The sequence below is a fragment of the Sinocyclocheilus rhinocerous genome, unplaced genomic scaffold (genome assembly GCF_001515625.1).
Source record: "Sinocyclocheilus rhinocerous isolate Xijiao unplaced genomic scaffold, SAMN03320098_v1.1 scaffold860, whole genome shotgun sequence".
Lineage (NCBI taxonomy): Eukaryota > Metazoa > Chordata > Actinopteri > Cypriniformes > Cyprinidae > Sinocyclocheilus > Sinocyclocheilus rhinocerous.
The window spans coordinates 1558835-1577763 of record NW_015638565.1 but is presented as its reverse complement, the minus strand read 5'-3'; the positions used below and the strand labels follow the sequence as shown (position 1 = coordinate 1577763).

At 36.2% G+C, this 18929-nt stretch overlaps 1 protein-coding gene across 1 annotated transcript in view; it reads left to right on the top strand.

Moving 5' to 3' along the window:
- Positions 1 to 18929, top strand: part of LOC107749781 (diacylglycerol kinase theta-like) — a 39045-nt gene that overhangs the window by 18214 nt on the left and 1902 nt on the right. The window contains exons 4-21 of the mRNA XM_016564955.1: positions 1826 to 1911; positions 2957 to 3082; positions 5092 to 5248; positions 6781 to 6855; positions 6936 to 7036; positions 7184 to 7398; positions 9438 to 9522; positions 9808 to 9862; positions 10243 to 10304; positions 10472 to 10622; positions 11656 to 11694; positions 14680 to 14795; positions 15310 to 15461; positions 15566 to 15714; positions 15822 to 16000; positions 18195 to 18295; positions 18398 to 18544; positions 18626 to 18737. Of these exons, the coding sequence (XP_016420441.1) occupies positions 1826 to 1911; positions 2957 to 3082; positions 5092 to 5248; positions 6781 to 6855; positions 6936 to 7036; positions 7184 to 7398; positions 9438 to 9522; positions 9808 to 9862; positions 10243 to 10304; positions 10472 to 10622; positions 11656 to 11694; positions 14680 to 14795; positions 15310 to 15461; positions 15566 to 15714; positions 15822 to 16000; positions 18195 to 18295; positions 18398 to 18544; positions 18626 to 18737 (2108 nt within the window). The remainder of the gene's footprint in view (positions 1 to 1825; positions 1912 to 2956; positions 3083 to 5091; positions 5249 to 6780; positions 6856 to 6935; positions 7037 to 7183; positions 7399 to 9437; positions 9523 to 9807; positions 9863 to 10242; positions 10305 to 10471; positions 10623 to 11655; positions 11695 to 14679; positions 14796 to 15309; positions 15462 to 15565; positions 15715 to 15821; positions 16001 to 18194; positions 18296 to 18397; positions 18545 to 18625; positions 18738 to 18929) is intronic.

The window sequence follows — 18929 nt, the reverse complement described above, 5'->3', positions numbered from 1 at the left end:
CCAAATAAACAAATTTGGGCTCAATTCTGACCATTTTTCTGCCAGAATGAATGCATTTCAAATGCAAATAGGTTAGTCAATCATAACAGAAGTAATTTTTTGTCTTAAAGGGATAGTTCACCCAAATTAAAATTCTGTCATGATTTGCTCTCCCTCTTGTTGTTCCAAACCTGTATGACCATCTTTTTTCAGTGGAACGTAAAAGAAGATTTTTTTTTTGTGTGTGTGTGTGTGTGTCTATACTATGGAAGTAAACTAAAACTGTTTGGTTACCATCATTCTTCAAAATATAGAGTGAATAAATGATGAAAGAATTTCTTTTTTTTGGTTGAACTGTCCCTTTAAAGCTATAGTAGCAAAAGCAGTCTGTTTAATTATAAGGGTCAGAGAGAGGGTGGAAAATGTTAGTTAAATTAAATTACAGTCTCGACTTAAAAGTGGTCTTTTGGGAAAAGAACCATAATTGCTAGAAAGGTGTAGGTGTGGCCTATTGAAAGTCTGTCAGTTGCTGTTGGTTAGATATGTTTTCCTTGCTGATACACATTAAAGGGATAGTTCACCCAAAAATGAAAATTCTGTCATTAATTACTCACTCTCATGTTGTTCCAAACCTGTAAGACCTTCGTTCATCTTCAGAACAAAAATTAAGATATTTTTGATGAAATCCAAGAGCTTTCTGACCCTGCATAGACAGCAGTGCAACTACCACGCTCAAGGCCCAGAAAGGTAGTAAGAACATCGATAAAATAGTCTGTGACATCAGTGGTTTTATGAAGCGATGAGAGCAATTGTTTGTGCTCAAAAAAACTAAAGTTGTTATTTTTGTCTGCGCACGTAACTCAAAGCTTCATAACATTATGGTTGAACAACTGATGTCACATGGACTATTTTAATGATGTTCTTACTACCTTTATGGGCTTTGAACGTGGTAGCTGCATTGCTGTCTATGCAGGGTCAGAAAGCTCTCAGATTTCATCAAAAATATCTTAATTTGTGCTCCAAAGCTGAATAAAGGTCTTATGAGTTTGGAATGTCATGAGAGTGAGTAATTAATGACAGAATTTTCATTTTTGGGTGAACTATCCCTTTAAGATGGTTTGCTGTTCAAGCTGTTTTGTTTTGCTGGTTTTAGAGGTGTTTTTTACAGTTCTTTCAGTTCTTTGACCAACTAAACTAGCATAGCCAGGCCAGCAACCCAAGCTTAAACAAGCTTAATGGATGAAACTAGGCAGATTAAAGCAGGTTTTTCCCCCCCACAGTGTTATGGTTGTCTTCTGTGCTCAACGGCCTTTCTGCCTTATTTTAATAATCAGATTCTCTCAATGTTTTCTCTGAAACCTTTTTTGTTTCTTCTGTTTCCTCAAACCATCTTGGTCTTTTATTTTATTAAATTTTTTAAAATTCTGTTATTGCTCATTTGTCTGTGCTGGTCGTCCCTGTTTGGAAAGCAGCTGTTGCCGTGGAAATGGCAGAATGGCCTTTTGCAGTGGGCTGAATTCTAAGAAAAACATTGCACTCCAACTCTCTCTTTCTATTTCTCTTCCTCTCTCTGTGCTTACAAAAGGCGCAAATGAAGCTCAGAAGAAAAGTCGGTCTTTAATTCCCACGCCCACTCAAAACATTTGTTACAGCAACATGAGTTCAGTGACTTTTTCCTCTAGCAGACCTGTAACACCTCACAGGCAGTACTAGTTCATCACATTTCCTCTGTCCTATGGAAATAAAAATGTATTTACCAACTGTTCTGCCTCATGTTTGCTTAGTGGATAAATCATACAAAGAGACTCCATGATCTTTCAGTAACCTCACCTCACATGTCTTTCAGTGTGTGAGCTACACGTTCACAGCGACTGTGCCCCGTTCAGCGTTAGCGACTGTCGTGTCTGCCACCAAGATGGAGGGCAAGACGTTGTGAGTATGAGAACCAGGACTGCACCATCTACTGATGTATTAACCTGACTAAAGCCAGTACACCAGAGAATAAAACCATGGCTGACCTCCACTTGCTTTTATTATATAAATATAAATTAACATAAATTGTTTTATTTCATAAATTAGAGCTTGCATTAACTGAACATGTTACATAATTTACCAAATAAAGCAATTGATGTACAATGCAAAATGATTTCTGGCATTTTGACAGATACTTATCTGGACTTTTCTATACTTCAGAAACGCTCCCACAGCAAAGGATTCTAATAGGGATTAGAATTGAAAAAAAAAGAAATATAATTGTATTTCCCCTTGAGAAAATAGGTTGTGACATAAGTGAGAATTGGAGAGAAAAACAAGAAACTCCAAGTTTACTCTAGTGGAATAATTCATAGGATGTGGTTTATTGAAATGGGTGACTAGATTGCAAGGTTGCAGCCTGTTTTCTTTTACATTTTCACCTTACAAGAGGCAGAATAAAAAAAAAATAAAAAAAACACAGTGATTGATGAAACAAAGAGCTTTTGCCACTGAAGTTGTGATGTAAATGTCACAAATACAGAGCGTTACAACATTTTACTGACAAAAAAGAGAGATGGAAAATTTACAAGCCCGTCCACCTAAGTGATGGATAATAATTATATATAGTGCATCCTCTTAGAAACATCTGAGACGTGAAAAGGTGTAAAGGGCAAAAAATCACCACATTAGTCAAACAAGTTTGAAGACTGAAATTATTCCCTAGTACTCAAGATAATTTACTTTATTAGAATATGATCGTCTTATAATTAGATTTACTTACTTAGAAATAGAATTATATAATTGGATCATTTCTAATTATAGATCAAACTTTATCCTACCCCTAAACTTGAAGGGAAATGATAGGTTGATAAGAAGCGTAACACAGATGTTGATCCAGGAGCATGTCCTGGGTTAATCACATTCCCTAGCTTTATTTTTGCTCTAGATTGTGTTATTGGCCACATGGTTATTCCTAACCCATCATCCCCTCCTGCTCTGATAGGACACGTACCAGCACCACTGGCGGGAGGGGAACATGTCCTCAGGTGCCCGCTGTGAGGTGTGTCGTCGCACCTGCAGTTCTTCGGACACCCTGGCTGGCATGAGATGCGAGTGGTGTGGGGTTACAGTAAGTGTGTGGTTTTTAAAGTTCACCCAATCTTTACTTGTCTTATTCAACGCTTTCAGTTTGCCTGTTGTCGGTTGTATTCATCACATAAACGGCTTCATTATTTAGTTATAAGAATGACGGTGAGTTGGCTTTCAGACTGTCGTGTCTCACAATGAATCAATCTATTATTTAACAGGTGCAATGTAGGATGCAGCTCCTGTCAGCACTTACAAAATTGTACTCGGGTTGAAGTTGAACCTTGCTGTGTTTTTGTTCTTTTGCCATTTTGGCAGTGGATATTTTTTCTATTGTGTGGCCTGGTTTCTTGGTTTTAACATGGTTAGGTGCCACATTAACTTTATCAACTTCCAAAACTATTACTATGGCCTGAAATGGAAAATTCCAAAATTGTTGAACATGTATGTACTTGTAGGCTACCATTCAAAAGTTTGGGGTTGGTAAGGTTTTTTAAGTCTCTTACGCTCACCAAGGCTGCAGTTTTTTTTAATTATTTATTTTTTTATAGCAAAAATAGAGTAATATTGTGGAAATATTATTACAATTTACATTAACTGTTTTTTTATTTTATTTTAATATATTTAAAATTTTAATTTAATCCTGTGATGCAAAGCTGAATTTTCAGCAGCCAGTCTTCAGTGTCACGTGATCCTTCAGAAATCATTTTAATATGCTGATTTGTTGGTCAAGAAACATTTCTTATTATTATCAATGTTGAAAAGTTGTTTTTGTGGAAACTGTGGTACAATTTTCATTAAATTTCAAGATTCTTTTGTAAATAGAAAGTTCAAAATAACATTTGTAACATTACTTTAAATTTAGCAGACAGTTTTATCCAAAGCGACTTACAAATGAGGACAATAAAAGCAGTCAAAACTAACAAAAGAGCAACAAGACAAGTCTCAGTTAGCCTAGCGCAGTACACGTAGCAAGGTAATCTTACAGCGGCATTTTGGATTAGTTGTAGAGGTTTGATAGAAGTGGCTGGAAGACCTGCCAAGAGAACATTGCAATAGTCCAGCCTGGATAGAACAAGAGCTTGAACAAGGAGTTGTGTTGCATGTTCTGAAAGAAATTTAACATTATAAATGCCTTTACTGTCACTTTAGATCAATTTATTGCATCCTTGCTGAATAAAGTTTTAATTTCTTTCAAAAATAAATAAATAATCAATCAGTCAATCTTACAGACCCCAACATTTCAATGGTAGTGTTGTGTTTGTCCTCGTGATGCCTTTTTCCAAATCAATTGTCAATACGTTCATTTTACATTCTGCATTTTTGCCATTAAATGTATGACTGTGCTCCAAATCACTCATGTATGAGTTTCCATTTCACCAAGAATGCTTAATTAGAAGTCACCTGCCTATGTAGGTAGGCAGTGAGTGAGGCAGGTTTTGGTAGAGTGCCATTGTGTAAATAGTATCGCATCAGGGCGTTCCAATGACTCACTCTCCACCTTTTCCCGCATTATGTTTAATTTAGCCCCTGGTGATAAAAAGCTCTACTCTACTGCACTTCAGCTATCAGACCATGTCCGTCTGAACACTAGCATGCATTTTATCACCTCCCCAGCAAGTTTTTCATCATGTAGGTTAGTAGATGATGTAAGCACCAGTGCCTGAGCAGGTTTTTTGAGGACAGAGACTGCAGGGTACATATTTGAAATGGTTGTTTGCATCTCAAATACGTTGAAAGCATAAACCTCAAGGATTTAGAGGGATTTGAGAACAAAGGCACAAGGACTTACACACACACACTGTAGCTGTACTTTTATTTTAGCCGTGTTGGTGTGGTCTAGTGGCCAAAGCTCTATTTTGGTAACCGAAATGTTGTTGGTTGAAACCCTGCAAAGGTCAGTCCATGCTCTTTAGCAAATCACCTAGCCTTTGGTTAATGTAGCACACTTACTACAGGGACAATCCTCCTATATATTGCTTTGGATATATAAATGTACTGTAGCTTGTAATCTCTTGGCTCGACCACTTATCTATGTTTATATGTTTGCAGGCACATGCGTCATGTTACATAATCATCCCCCCAGAGTGCGGCATGGGGCGGTTGCGGAACATGATTCTTCACCCCAGCTGCGTGCGGATCTGCTCGCGGAACTTCAGCAAAATGCACTGTTACAGAATCTCGGAAAATTCCCACCACAGCGAGATGGGTAATGCCTGGACAGGTTCACATTCTCACTGAAATCTGCAGTAGCTCCTCACTGCAGAACACAAGATGGTTGGATCCACATCTAGGGGGTGGAGATTGGTAGGTTTAGGGGTGGAGCTCTGGGAGATGGGTAGGTTTAGGGGTGGCGATGGGTGGGTTTAGGGATCAGGGGGTGGAGACGGGTAGGTTTAGGTATATGTAAGATGGGAGGAGTTGGATCTGGATCAAACCACACCCCCTGGATCTTGTGTTCTGCAGTGAGGACCATCTCGAAATCTGAGTGGACACCTTAAACTGAAAAATGTTCAGGTTTACAAGTTCTGTGGACAGCATGTGTGGCATGCAGTTCATTAGCACAGACAATCATTTTTACTTATCCATCACCTTTGTAAAGTAAAATTGTGTTTATAGTAATGCACTTAAAAATAATTACAGATTTGGAGTCTGTGAGAATAAAAAAAAAAACATAATACATTTATTCAGCAATGATGCATTAAATTTATCAAAAGTGACAGTAAAGATATTTATAATTTATAATGTTAATGTTAAAGATTTCTGTTTCAATAAATGCTGCTCCTGAAGCAAAAATATTAAGCAGCATAACTGTTCATCATTGATAATAATAAGAAATGTTACTTAAGCAGCAATTCAGCATATTGGAATGATTTCTGAAAGATCATGTGACACTGAAGACTGGAGTAATGAATCTGAAATTACAACATTTTCATCACAGGAATAAATTATATTTTAAAATATATTAAAACAAAAACAACTTATTTAAAAAGTGTTATTTTAAATTGAAATAGTATTTCACAATATTAATGTTTTTTACTGTATTTTTGATCAATTAAATGCAGCCTTGGTGAGCCTAAGAGACTTCTTTCATAAGCAATCTTTAAAAAAAATCCTATTGACTCTAAAGGTTTGAATAGTAGTGTATGAAGTATATATGTATATACATTAAAAAAGCTGGCTAAAACATTCTTTTAGTGACGGAACTGCTGTTGTAGACAGATGGATTTTGAGACAGATGAAATGGTATTCTTGCACAGATAATATATGAAAGTTACAGTGATTATTTTGGCAATAACTTTGCATAGTTTATCAATCTAGTCTTATGATACACACATAATTGGGAAGTCTGTGGTGTGAGTTGTGTTTTATATCCCATAGCCGTGCACAATAGATTTCCATTGTAAGTGTATTACTGAACACTTGATTTTTACTTGTTCTTACGAACTGGGAGACATATCACAATTGTTTTCTGTGGTACTTGACAGCTTGTCACAGATGTATTGAACTTGTACTGAACTCGGAACATTTCTTCAGTCTCAGTGAGCACAATAATTCTATTCTGCTTTAATTACTACTTTCTGCGATTAAATGTGTAAGCCTGGAAAATAAGATGGTTGGGAAATTGCACATTTAATGCCCCTTAATTCATTGTTAAGAGTGTCATGTTCACCTCTGAATATCAAATAACAAGCTCACATGTCTGCGAATGCTAATATAATAGAGAAGTGTTTTCTCCAGATAACCTGGATGATGTCGATACTCAGAGTCCAGTAACTTCAAAGGAAACTCAGTCTACGGGATCCGCTGACACGGGTACAAACCTGGGCAAAATTCATATGGATAATAGTAATCACCTTTGCGCCCATATTAATTTCCGTTCTCCTGGCCTACAGGTAAACAGACGCTGAAAGTTTTTGATGGTGACGATGCAGCTAAGCGGAATCAGTTTCGTTTGGTTTCAATCCCTCGAATAATCAAGAATGAGGAAGTAGTGGTGAGATATTTTTTTTTTTACCTAATCAGGTTTCACCAGAATTAAACTTTTACATTGTACAACTCAAAATTGTTATTGTAAAGACCATGCCTGAATAAAACTTTTTTTGTCAGTGTTATGCTGATTTCTTACTTCCTGTCCTGACAGGAAGCATCGCTCAGAGCGTTCTACATCCCAGATGAACTGCAGGATTACGAGCTACAGAGTTATAGCCAACAGGGACTGTTTACAGATGACATCATCAACCGTAACGGCACACCAGACAACAAGCCCATTTTTAAGGATACCGTGTCTGATTCCTGGCTGCTCAGATCAAAACCCAGAGAAGTGGAAGTGATGAAGATTTATCCCGGCTCGCTCAAGTGAGCTCGACTTCTGCTTTTAGTGCATATTTGCTGTTTTGTTTTGTGTTGTCCGGCTTTCATAACTACATAGATTCACAAGGAATATCGGAGATTAAATACATTGAGTCATTTATTTAACCAATCCGTTCAAATGGCTGATTCATTCACTCATTCATTCAGTCTTTATGAATGGGTCGTTTAATCACTGACTCACCCGATTCATTAAAAAAAAAACAGATTCATTCAGCAGAGGCGCCTTAAGATAACCAAAGGCCCCTGGGCTACAGCATTACAGTAGGCCCGCTGACCCCAGAAAACCTCTTTTTCTTTTTTTTTAAGCTTCCTAACACTTATTTGTCAAATTTCGTTTTTTGTCTTGTTTATATGCCAGTTAACATTCACAACACTGTTCTGCGTAAAATGTGAATATAAGCGAATCTGCAAATTCACTCTTTGCCACAAGGTGGCGCTTGTGGAACAGCAGAATCATATAGCCATTACATAAAGTAAACAAAACGTTATTACGGGCATTATACAGAGGTAATATGAAAGGAAAATGCCATCACAACTTTCCTGGCTGAAATGTGAGTTTACAGGTATGATTTAAACACCATAAATCACACAAAATATGAATTATTCATCATCAGTAGATCAAAACAACATGGCATGTTGGCATAAATGTGGGTTATTTGGTGATTGCTAACTGCGTTTTTAATTTGAAACTTGACGTGCTCACGTTTAATTAGTTAAATCACAGCCATATAAAGTTTAATGATCACATTTAAGCAATAGGACAATTTCTATTTTTCTGGGGCACAATCCTGGGCTTCAGCCCCTTGGAGCCCATGCATTAATGCGCCCCTGTCATTCAGTAACGAAACAATGCTGTGCGATTCTCAAAGACGCGCAGCGGTTCTGATTATTTCCTGTATTTTCTTTGGGGAAATAAAGCAAACAACAGACAATATTGTGTCTAAAATGTAACTTACAATATTAACTTGCTTATTGAGCTGCTGTATAAAATCAGTTTTACATTTGCAATTGTTCTGATATTCAGGGAAAACCGCACTGTTGCTCATGTGATATTGCTAAACTATATCATATGATAAAAACAAAACAAAAACACATAGAGGGGCATTAAGGTCCCCATATTTTGAATTTTGAGGGTATTCTAATGGTATTGCAGCTCGCACTTTGTTATTGTTTGTAGGCGATACATATTGCACACCACTATTTTATAGTTACTTTATATAAATAAGCAGAACACAATGGAATTTTTTTTACATACAAAATGGTGTTATATAAAATTTTAGAGGCTAGCACATCGTAAAGATGTGCAGTTCTTATGTAAATATGGGAAATACAGCTTACAGTTTACTTATCTAAGGGTTTTATGGCGCATCAGTCCTCTCGCTTTTCCAAACAAACCCTAAATCATCTCCAGACATCGCAAGGAAATTGACAATAGCAGTGTCGTGTGCCACTCGGCGAAGGCAAGTGTATATAAAACCCATCAAAACATACATGGCACAACTGATGACAAGCTTGCTGTTGTGTATCTGGTTGCCACGGAGATGGAGTGACACAGCATCCATGGTTTACCTTAGATGTTGTTGCCATGCCAGCAGGAAATGGATCACAAATGCTGATGGAACCTCGTTGCCTACAGAAACTCGTCAGGAAACCTTTAGAGTTCATGAAAAGAATAGCAGTGCCACTCATGTGCTTGATGTTTCCATTAGATCAGACCTTTTGTTTTGTTAATGGGGGTCTGGAACTAATGAAGTATTTTGTGTTTTTTTTTTACAGTTTTGAGTCAGGGAGGCAGTGAGTCAGACTTAACACATGCTGCCAGTTAGCACCACAATCAGACGTTAATGTTCTTATGCAATATTTGACCACAGTAAAACAAAACATTGTCCGAAGTTTCAGTGGCAGACCAGTGTGTGATTTATACGGTGCCAGATTGCTGATGAATCATGGGATGGAACGTTTTTCAATGCTTAATGTTTTCAAATATTGCCGTAATGAGGAAAGTTCTTTCACGTGTGTTTCAGGGTTGGAGTCACCTCAGTTACTGCTGGGAAAAGCAGCACAGTAGACTCAATCGTAAAGGAAGTGCTGTCACAAACAGGAAAACAGGTACCTTGGAATTGAATTCTCAAAAACACAACTTAAATTTATTTGAATAAACCCTTTAACTCTACGTATTAGTACGGTACCTCAAAACTTAGAAATCTGTACCATTATAAGCCATCAAAAGATTTTTTTGCTTACCACATAGCAGTCACACCCTTGTATCCTAGTGGGAACTTTTGCTCAGGCAAACGCCACAATATATTTTTCAGAAAATGCATCAAATCTAGTTATTTGTACTTTATGTACAATTTGTATGTTAATCCACATGGTTTCTGCAAATGTCCATAGAATGAAAACCCTACTGACTTCAACCTTGTAGAAGTTTTCATGAGCAGCAAACAAGGTAAGATGTCTTACATAGGTTGTATATATTTTCAATAAATAAATGTTTATTTATAATATAAGTAACGCAATATTGTAACGCATTACTTTTAAAAGTAACTTTCCCCAACACTGCTTATATCACATATTTTTATATCTTATAAATTGAATTTATTGCTAGAACATTTTTTTTATATTTTATATTCATTAAATTCAAAACTACATACAGTAATAGTAAATATGATTTGCCTGGTTTTTATGTAATTGTCTCCAAGTATCTTTAAGAGTCTGATTGATATTAAAGGCATTTGTTGTGCAAACCCTTACAGCACATAGAAAAGCTTAGAAAAATGTGGAAGGGTTTCACGATATCCTGACCTTGTGTTTCTTATCCATCTTCAGTGCAACGGCAAGTCCTCAGCGGTCAGGAGATTTTACTGGACAAACTGCAGGAGATACGGAAGGTATGTGAGGCGGGTCATGATGATTTTGCTTTGTATTTGGAAAACACTCAAAGGTGATGAGCCCTGATAAGCACAGCACACTTATCTTACTGTGTGTGTGCTTGTTATGGAAAAGATGAGAGCTTCTTGGTTGTCTCAAACTCTGATTCTGAGCTTGTGACTTTCAGACATCGTTGCGACAGATGAATCAGACACGGTTTTACATCGAGGAAAGCAGGAATCGAGTGGCACAAGTCAATCTGCTCTTGGGAGGCTTTCCGACACAGCTTGACAGAGAGGAATACACACACCTGCTATCCGAACACCTCGCAGTCAAAAGTGAGTCTGTGTGTGCTCATATGATGTGTAAGCTCAAGATTTAAATGGCTCAGGTCCTTTGGATTTTAGCCGTTCATCTCATCAGTCTCTTAGGATTTTATTCATCTTTCCATGAAATTGTCCTTGCACAATGCTGACCTGTAAGTCTGACATGAGGCATCTTGTGTACTCATCGCCGCTCTGCTGGGAGGGATTAGAACGGATGATAAAGTGACTGCTGGGCATTTATTGTGATTGGAGGGTTAAAGGAATAGTTCAACCAAAAATGAAAATTAGCTGAAAGTGTACTCCCCATCAGGCCATCCAAGATGTAGATCTGTTGGTTTCTTCATCAGAACAGATTTGGAGAAATTTAGCATTGCATCATTTTCTCACCAGTGGATCCTCTGCAGTGAATGGGTGCCGTCAGAATGAGAGTCCAAACAGCTGATAAAACATCACAATGATCCACAAGTAATCCAGTCCATCGATTAATGTCTTGTGAGATGATTGCTTGTTTGTAAAAAACAAATCCACCATTAAGTGTTACCATGTAAAGCGTTTTAACTTTAAATTGTTGCTTCTGGCCAAAATACGAATTTATAATCCATAATAATGCTTCTTCCAGTGAAAAACTCCATCCCCTGTTGTCCTCTCACATCAAAATCCACCGACATAATTGTTTAGAACTGTTTTCACCTAAACAGTGCTTATTATGTACATATTTCACTCCTGATTCAGACAAGATGACTTTTTCACTGGAGAAAGCATTGTTATGGATAGAGGCCCATATTTTAGCTGGAAGCAACGGTTTGAAGTTAAAATGTCTTTATGGACGGGTTTATCACAAACATGAAGCTTTCTGCTTCACATGACATTAATTGATGGACTGGTGACATGTGGATTACTTGTGGATTGTTGTGATGTTTTTATCAGTTTGGACTCTCATTCTGACGGCACCCATTCACTGCAGAGGATCCAAGTGGTGTAATGTTAAATTTCTCCAAATTTTCATTTTTGTGTCTTTATTTCTCTCTCACTCTTCCCCACCCAGGTCATTTGGTCACCATCACTCACGTGTACACTGGACAAGGTAAGAGAAACTGCATTCATAAATCATAGGGTTCTGTGGGAGAACTGCCTGTTTCCTTGTCACAGGAAATGCATCCCTCCTTTAGAGGTGGCTCATAATGTCTGTCTTTGTTCTGAGCACAACTGCATGACTTTATTTGATAACACTGAAGGTCTCTGGTGCATGCTGCAGAACAAACTGCCTGCTGTGTGCTTGGGCCACAGTCTGGCCTACTGTCAGTGCTCTGTAAATGAGACACAAACGCTCTGAACTGTCGGTTGTTCTTAATCATCCACCTCATGCCCACTGGCTCAATCGACTTGATGCTTTGAATGGTTTTCATATTGTTAATGTAGCAGTGTGTTGGTTTGTGTGGAGATCTTAAAATAAGTAGTGGTTAACACACACGCTTTGACAACTAGAGATACTATTCTACTTCTTGCTATGATTTCCTGTTGTTCGCTACTGTACTAGTAAAAAAAAATGGTACAAAGGGTGTTTAAAGTTGAAAATAGACCCTTCTGCTTGACTGATACAAAGAAGTGCTTTGTTTTGTGAATTTTGAGTACATATTATGCTAAATAAATGTTTCAACAAGAAATATTTAAATAAAAAAATAAAAAATTGTGTACCTTTATGTGTACCTTAAAATATTAACTTAATGTATACATGTAAAATATTAACAATTTTATATATATATATATAGTGAAAAGTGACGTGACATGTGGCCAAGTTACCCATACTAGGAATTAGTGCTCTGCATTTAATCCATCCTTAGTGCACAGCAGTGAACACACACACACACACACCGTGAACACACACCCGGAGCAGTGGGCAGCCATTTATGCTGCAGCGTCCGGGGAGCAGTTGGGGGTTAGGTGCTCGCACTTTTAGTGTTTCATTCCCTAATCTGATGTGAGCAAGTATTGGGACAATTGAACTTTAAGCAAATGTAAAAGTTTAAAAGCTTATACTTGCTTGCAATCACAGCAGTGAGTCTGCCACGCATAGACATCACCAGACTCATGGTTTCATACATTGAAATGCTTTTCTCAGCCTTTAATAGCCATTTTCAACTGTTGCTTGTTTTGGGGAGTTTCTGCCTTTAGTCTCCTCTTTAGTTGGTGAAATTAATGTTCAATTGGATTTAAATCTGGAGACTGACTTGAGCAATCTAAGACCTTCCATTTCTTTGCCCTGATAAGCTCCTTGACTGAGCTAGCAGGGTGTTTTGGCTCATTGTCCTGTTGCAATATGAAGCACTTTCTGATGGGTCTTGTGGCATTTTCTTGAACATTGGTAGCCAAGATGTTTTTGTACACTTCTGCGTTCATTCTGCTATCACCATCATTCGTTAAGTCATTAAAAAAGTTGAGAGAGCCTGTTCCAGAGGCAGCCATTCATGCCCATGCCACCACCTCCACCATGCTTTACAGATGAGGTTGTATGCTTAGTATCATTTGCAGTTCCTTTTTTTCTCCACACTTTTGCTTTCCCATCACTTAGATAATAGATCATCTTTGTCTCATCTGTCCATAAAACTGGTCTTGATGAGGTTTGCATCTTGCTGTGTAGCCTCTGTAATTCTGTGTCAAAGTCTCCTGTGAACAGTAGATTGTGAGATCATCACCCCAGCTTTCTGGAGGTTGTTGGTGATTTTACAGACACTTATTTTTTTCACAGCTTTTATGATTTGTCTGTCATCAACGGCTGTTGTTTTTCTCTGCCGACCAGGTCGTTGCTGTAGTCGCCAGTGGTTTCTTTCTTTTTCAGGACATGCCAAACGGTTGATTTCTCCATGCCCATTGTTTTTGATATAGCTCTAATTGAGTTCCTCTTTTCTTTTAGCATCCAAATAACTTGCTTGTCTCTCAAAGTCAGCTCCCTCGTCTTCATCCTGGTTTGTGTGTGCAGTTATAGCAATGGCTATAACAGATACAACACATTCCCTGCTTTTAATATCTGAACAATTAATGCAACAGGACACAGCTGATCACTTAGAAAGACAACTGTCCCAATACTTGCTCACATCAGATTAGGGAATGAAACTCTAAAAGTGCTGTCCTTTTTATTTGGTAAAACATGAATATGTCGAAACAGCTAATAATAAAATGTGACATTCTGTAGTTTTGTCTCATATTCATCTTTTAATCATATATGCAGATGTCTTGACTCAAAGACAAAGCAATTTTGTTATTACTGTTCCAATACTTATGGAGGGCACTGTATATACAGTGGGTACGGAAAGTATATTATAAATATCAAATTTTAATTTTTATCTTTATTATTAAATATATAATTATACTAGTATATAATACTAATTATTATACTAATTGAAATAGAAACCTATTATAAATTGTTTTCAAAAGTTGAAAAGGGGTCAAGATTATTTTATGCTTTTAAAAAGAAGTCTCTTATGATCAACAAGGCTGCATTTATTTCAAAATACATTAAACAGTAATATTATGAAATATTTTTTACAATTTAAACTAACTTTTGTCTATAATGCATTTTTGTAATGTATTTTCAAATGTATTCCTCTGATGGCAAAGCTGAATTTTTAGCAGTCATTAGTCCAGTTAATGTCAGATGATCCTTGAGAAATTATTCTAATATGCTGATTCAGTCAAGGAACAAATTAACAAAAGAAATGTGTATCAATGTTGAAAACTGTTGTGCTGCATAGTTTTTTGCTGCACATGACACATTTTTTTATTCTTATTTTAATAGGAAGCTCAAAAGAACATTATAAATGTCTTTTATTGTTACTTTTGGGAAACTTAATGTATCTTTGCTGAATAAAAGTATTAATTTCTTTCATAAAAAAAAAAAATCTTACTGAACCCCAACTTTTGAATGGTAGTGATATAAAGAGGCTTGCATTGGGATTTTTGTCTCTTTGTCTTATTCCATCATGTTATGATGTGGTAAAAATAATTGTGTACTAGGTTGTGAGCAGGTGTTAGTGAGTGTGTTTGAAGAATTGAGCTGCTGTGCTGTTTTCAGGTGCAGTGGTCCTGCAGATCAGCTGTTTCTCAGAGGCGGAGAGGATTTACATGCTGGCCAAAGACACAAGCATCAGCGGCAAACAGCTCTACTCACTTGTCATACCTGAGATCATGGTACACCATCTTTTTGCAAAGCCATACTGCACATCCAATAGTGACACTCCGTGGTTGTCACTTATTTTACATGCTTTTTTTTAACAAATAAAGAGCCCTTAAAAGGGACATAAAAAAAATTAAATGGGAAAAATTTCACAAAAACCTTTGAGTTTACTCTCGAATCATTTGCGTTCCCTCAAGAAACTTTGCATTCACTCACAAATGTTTTGCAAGAAAGTTTCTTGGAGGAACACAATAGTTTTGTGAGATAATGCAAATGTTTTGTAAGAGAAGGCACATTTCTCTTATAAGCAAATATGAAAGCAGTGAGACCCACAACTGCTTCAAAATAATCACCTGTATTAACTTAAATGTAATCAGTAAATCACATGCTGTTCATTGCAACAATAGAGCTCATAATGCTGGCCCAATCTTTATATGCATCTGCTCTCTAGTGGCCAATAGTGAAACTACAGTACAATTCAACAGTCATTTCAAGTACAAATGTAACCGTTATTTTCTCTCCCCACAGCAAAGCAAGCTGGCCAAAGGAAGTTGCCCCCTGCTAGTCTTTGTCAACCCTAAAAGTGGGGGATTAAAGGGTAGAGAGATCTTATACAGTTTCCGGAAACTTCTAAACCCTCACCAAGTGTTTGAGCTGACCAGCGGAGGACCACTTCCTGGGTTAGACCAACACTCCTTTTGAATGATGTATGGATGTTGTGACTGACAAATGGATGAATACTGTCATTTCCCTTCTCACATATAAGAGCTTTTTGATTGTACAGGTTGCACACGTTCAGGGACGTCCCTCACTTTCGTATCTTGGTGTGTGGAGGAGACGGCACAGTGGGATGGGTGCTGGGGGTTCTGGAGTCCATCCGGCACAAAATCACCTGTCCTGAGCCAGCAATCAGCATTATACCACTGGGCACCGGTAAATGATGGAGGGAATATTCCTAATTGAATTCTAGTTTGCTATATGTTTTACTAACTGTTAGCATCCATTGTCGTTTGTGTTCAGTTATGCTCTGTGTTTGGCAGGGAACGATCTGGCTCAGGTGTTGCGATGGGGGGCGGGCTACAGCGGCGAGGACCCCTACAACACCCTGCTGTCTGTGGACGAGGCAGAGGAAGTGCAAATGGACCGCTGGACAATTCTTCTGGATGCACAGGAAATGACAGAGGATGGCAAAGTGAATGGCTTCCTAGAGCCACCCAAGGTACATCACGAGTCCCCAAATTACAATAAATATGATTTCTTCAATAGTATTGTTTTTTCTTTTTCTTTATTAAAATAAAATGCATATGATTTAATTTAACATTTTAATTGTTTGTAATAATTTATATAATTCATGCACTTATTATAATATATATTATGTATTACTTATCTATAATCTATATTTAATAATAATACTAATAATATACAATAATAAGAATATAACTAATTATAATATTCATTAAACTTTCTATTTTTTTATTTTGTAATGCAGTATTGTTTTTTCTTTATTTAATTTAATTCATTAATTCTAATTCATTAATTAATTTAACATTTTAATTATTTTTAATAATTTATATAATTCATGCACTTATAATATATATTATGTATTAATTATCTATAATCAATATATAATAAGAATAAGAATAACATAACTAATTATAATTTTCATTAAACTTTCTATTTTTTATTTTGTAATGCAATATTGTTTTTTATTAAAATAAAATATATATTATTTAATTTAACATTTTAATTATTTTTAATCATTTCTATAATTCATGCACTTATTATAATATATATTATGTATTAATTATCTATAATCAATATATAATAAGAATAAGAATAACATAACTAATTATAATTTTCATTAAACTTTCTATTTTTTATTTTGTAATGCAATATTGTTTTTTATTCAAATAAAATATATATTATTTAATTTAACATTTTAATTATTTTTAATCATTTCTATAATTCATGCACTTATTATAATATATATTATGTATTAATTATCTATAATCAATATTAGCGTAGAGGACGCAAAACTGTTTTTGTTGAATGCTCTCAGTCGACATCTGGAAAATAGTGGAGCCTTTGCGTGGCTTTTGTTTGTGGACTTTTCGTCTGCATTTAATTTTTTGCAACCTATTATTTTAGGGCAAAAACTTATTAGTCAGTTTAATTTTAATCATTCAATTAATTTAACATTCAATTTTTTAACATAGGAAACAAAGGGTTAGAGTTAATGGGGTCTTATCGGACACATTAAATATTTCTATAGGTTCACCACAAGGCTGTGTACTTTCTCCTGTTCTATTCATATTGTATACAAATGATTGTCAGAGTTTGTACAATAATAGTTATTTGGTAAAATATGCAGACGATACTGTGCTTTTGTCTTTGCTGTCATATCCAGATCAGGAATATGGTCCGGTTTTGGATGATTTAATTTTATGGAGTAATAGGATGAAATTAAATTTGATTGTGTCAAAAACGAAAGAGATGATCATCATGATGATCAAGAAAACACTTGCAGCTCAAAGGGTGGTCATTAATGACACACAGGTTCATTTAGTGGAGGAATACAAGTATTTAGGAACGATTATTGATAATAGGCTGAAGTCTGATCAAAACACAGATGCAATCATTAAAAAGTCACATCAAAGATTGTTTGTGCTGAGGAAGCTGAATTCTTTTAATGTACAGAGAGTCATTCTCAGTACTTTTTATAATTCATTTGTTGAAAGTATCCTGTCTTTTCCTTTATTTGTTGGTTTTCCTTATTGTCTACAAAGAACAAAAATCGTTTGCAAGGTATTGTTAATATGTGCTCAAAAATTTTAGGTGTTCCCTTGCGAAGTCTTACATTTTATTATGAACAGCAAGTGATGAGGATGGCACATAAAATTATAGGAGACTGCACACACCCTTTGAATGATTATTTTAAGTGGATGCCTCTTGGGCGACATTTAAGGTCAATTAGATGTTCCACAAATCGGTACAAATTTACATTTGTGCCTGAAGCAATACGTTTATGTAATAAATTTAGTTGATTTAGATGATTTATTTAATTAATTAATTTAATTAATAAATCCCCCCCCCCCTCATATTTGGTGTATTTTGAGTATTTGTATGTGTGTGTTAAGTGTTGTATATGTGAAGCACCACGAAAGTCTGAATTAATTGCCCCAAGGGGATTAATAAAGCTCTAAACTAAAACTAAAAAATATATAATAATAAGAAGAAGAATATACAATAATAAGAATATAATAACTAATTATAATTTTCATTAAACTTTCTATTTATTTATAATTTTGTAATGCTTTTAGCTCTGCTTAGGAATTTTCCACTGCACACATTTTGCAAGGTACTAGTGTGAAGTGTGAATCAGTCATAACAGGGTTTACCTGTCTGTGTTTTAGATTGTGCACATGAATAATTATTTTGGGCTGGGAATTGATGCTGAACTGAGTCTGGACTTTCATCATGCACGTGAGGAGGACCCAGACAAGTTTAATAGCAGGTGACTATTGTTATTTTACCTCAAATGGGTGGCCGTGTGACTCACAGTTAAGGTGAGAGTGGTCTGTGTTTAGGGATTTTGATTTTGTCATTGTTCTTGCAGGTTCCACAATAAAGGTGTGTACGTAAAGGTGGGCCTGCAGAAGTTGAGTCACACACGAAACCTTCATAAAGACATCAGCCTGCAAGTGGACAGAAAGGACTTGGAACTGCCCAGTATAGAGGGACTGATATTCCTCAACATTCCCAGGTAAACACACAGTGGTAGTAAAGACGCTTCCACACACCTGAGTTTGTTGTTGAAGATTAAAGCTGCTGTATGTGTGTCTAGCTGGGGTTCTGGTGCTGACCTGTGGGGCTCAGACAGTGACTCTCGGTTTGAGCGGCCCAGGATAGACGATGGGATGCTGGAGGTTGTGGGAGTTACTGGTGTTGTGCACATGGCGAGTTCTTTTTTTTTTTTTTACAGTAAAAAAAACAAGGAATCACAAAATACCGTAAAAACAGTAATATTGTGAAATATTATTGCAATTTATATATATATATATATATATATATTCAAATTTTTTTATTGCAATATTTCAAATATTACTGTTTTTGCTGAATTTTGATCAAATAAATGCAGCTTTGGTGAG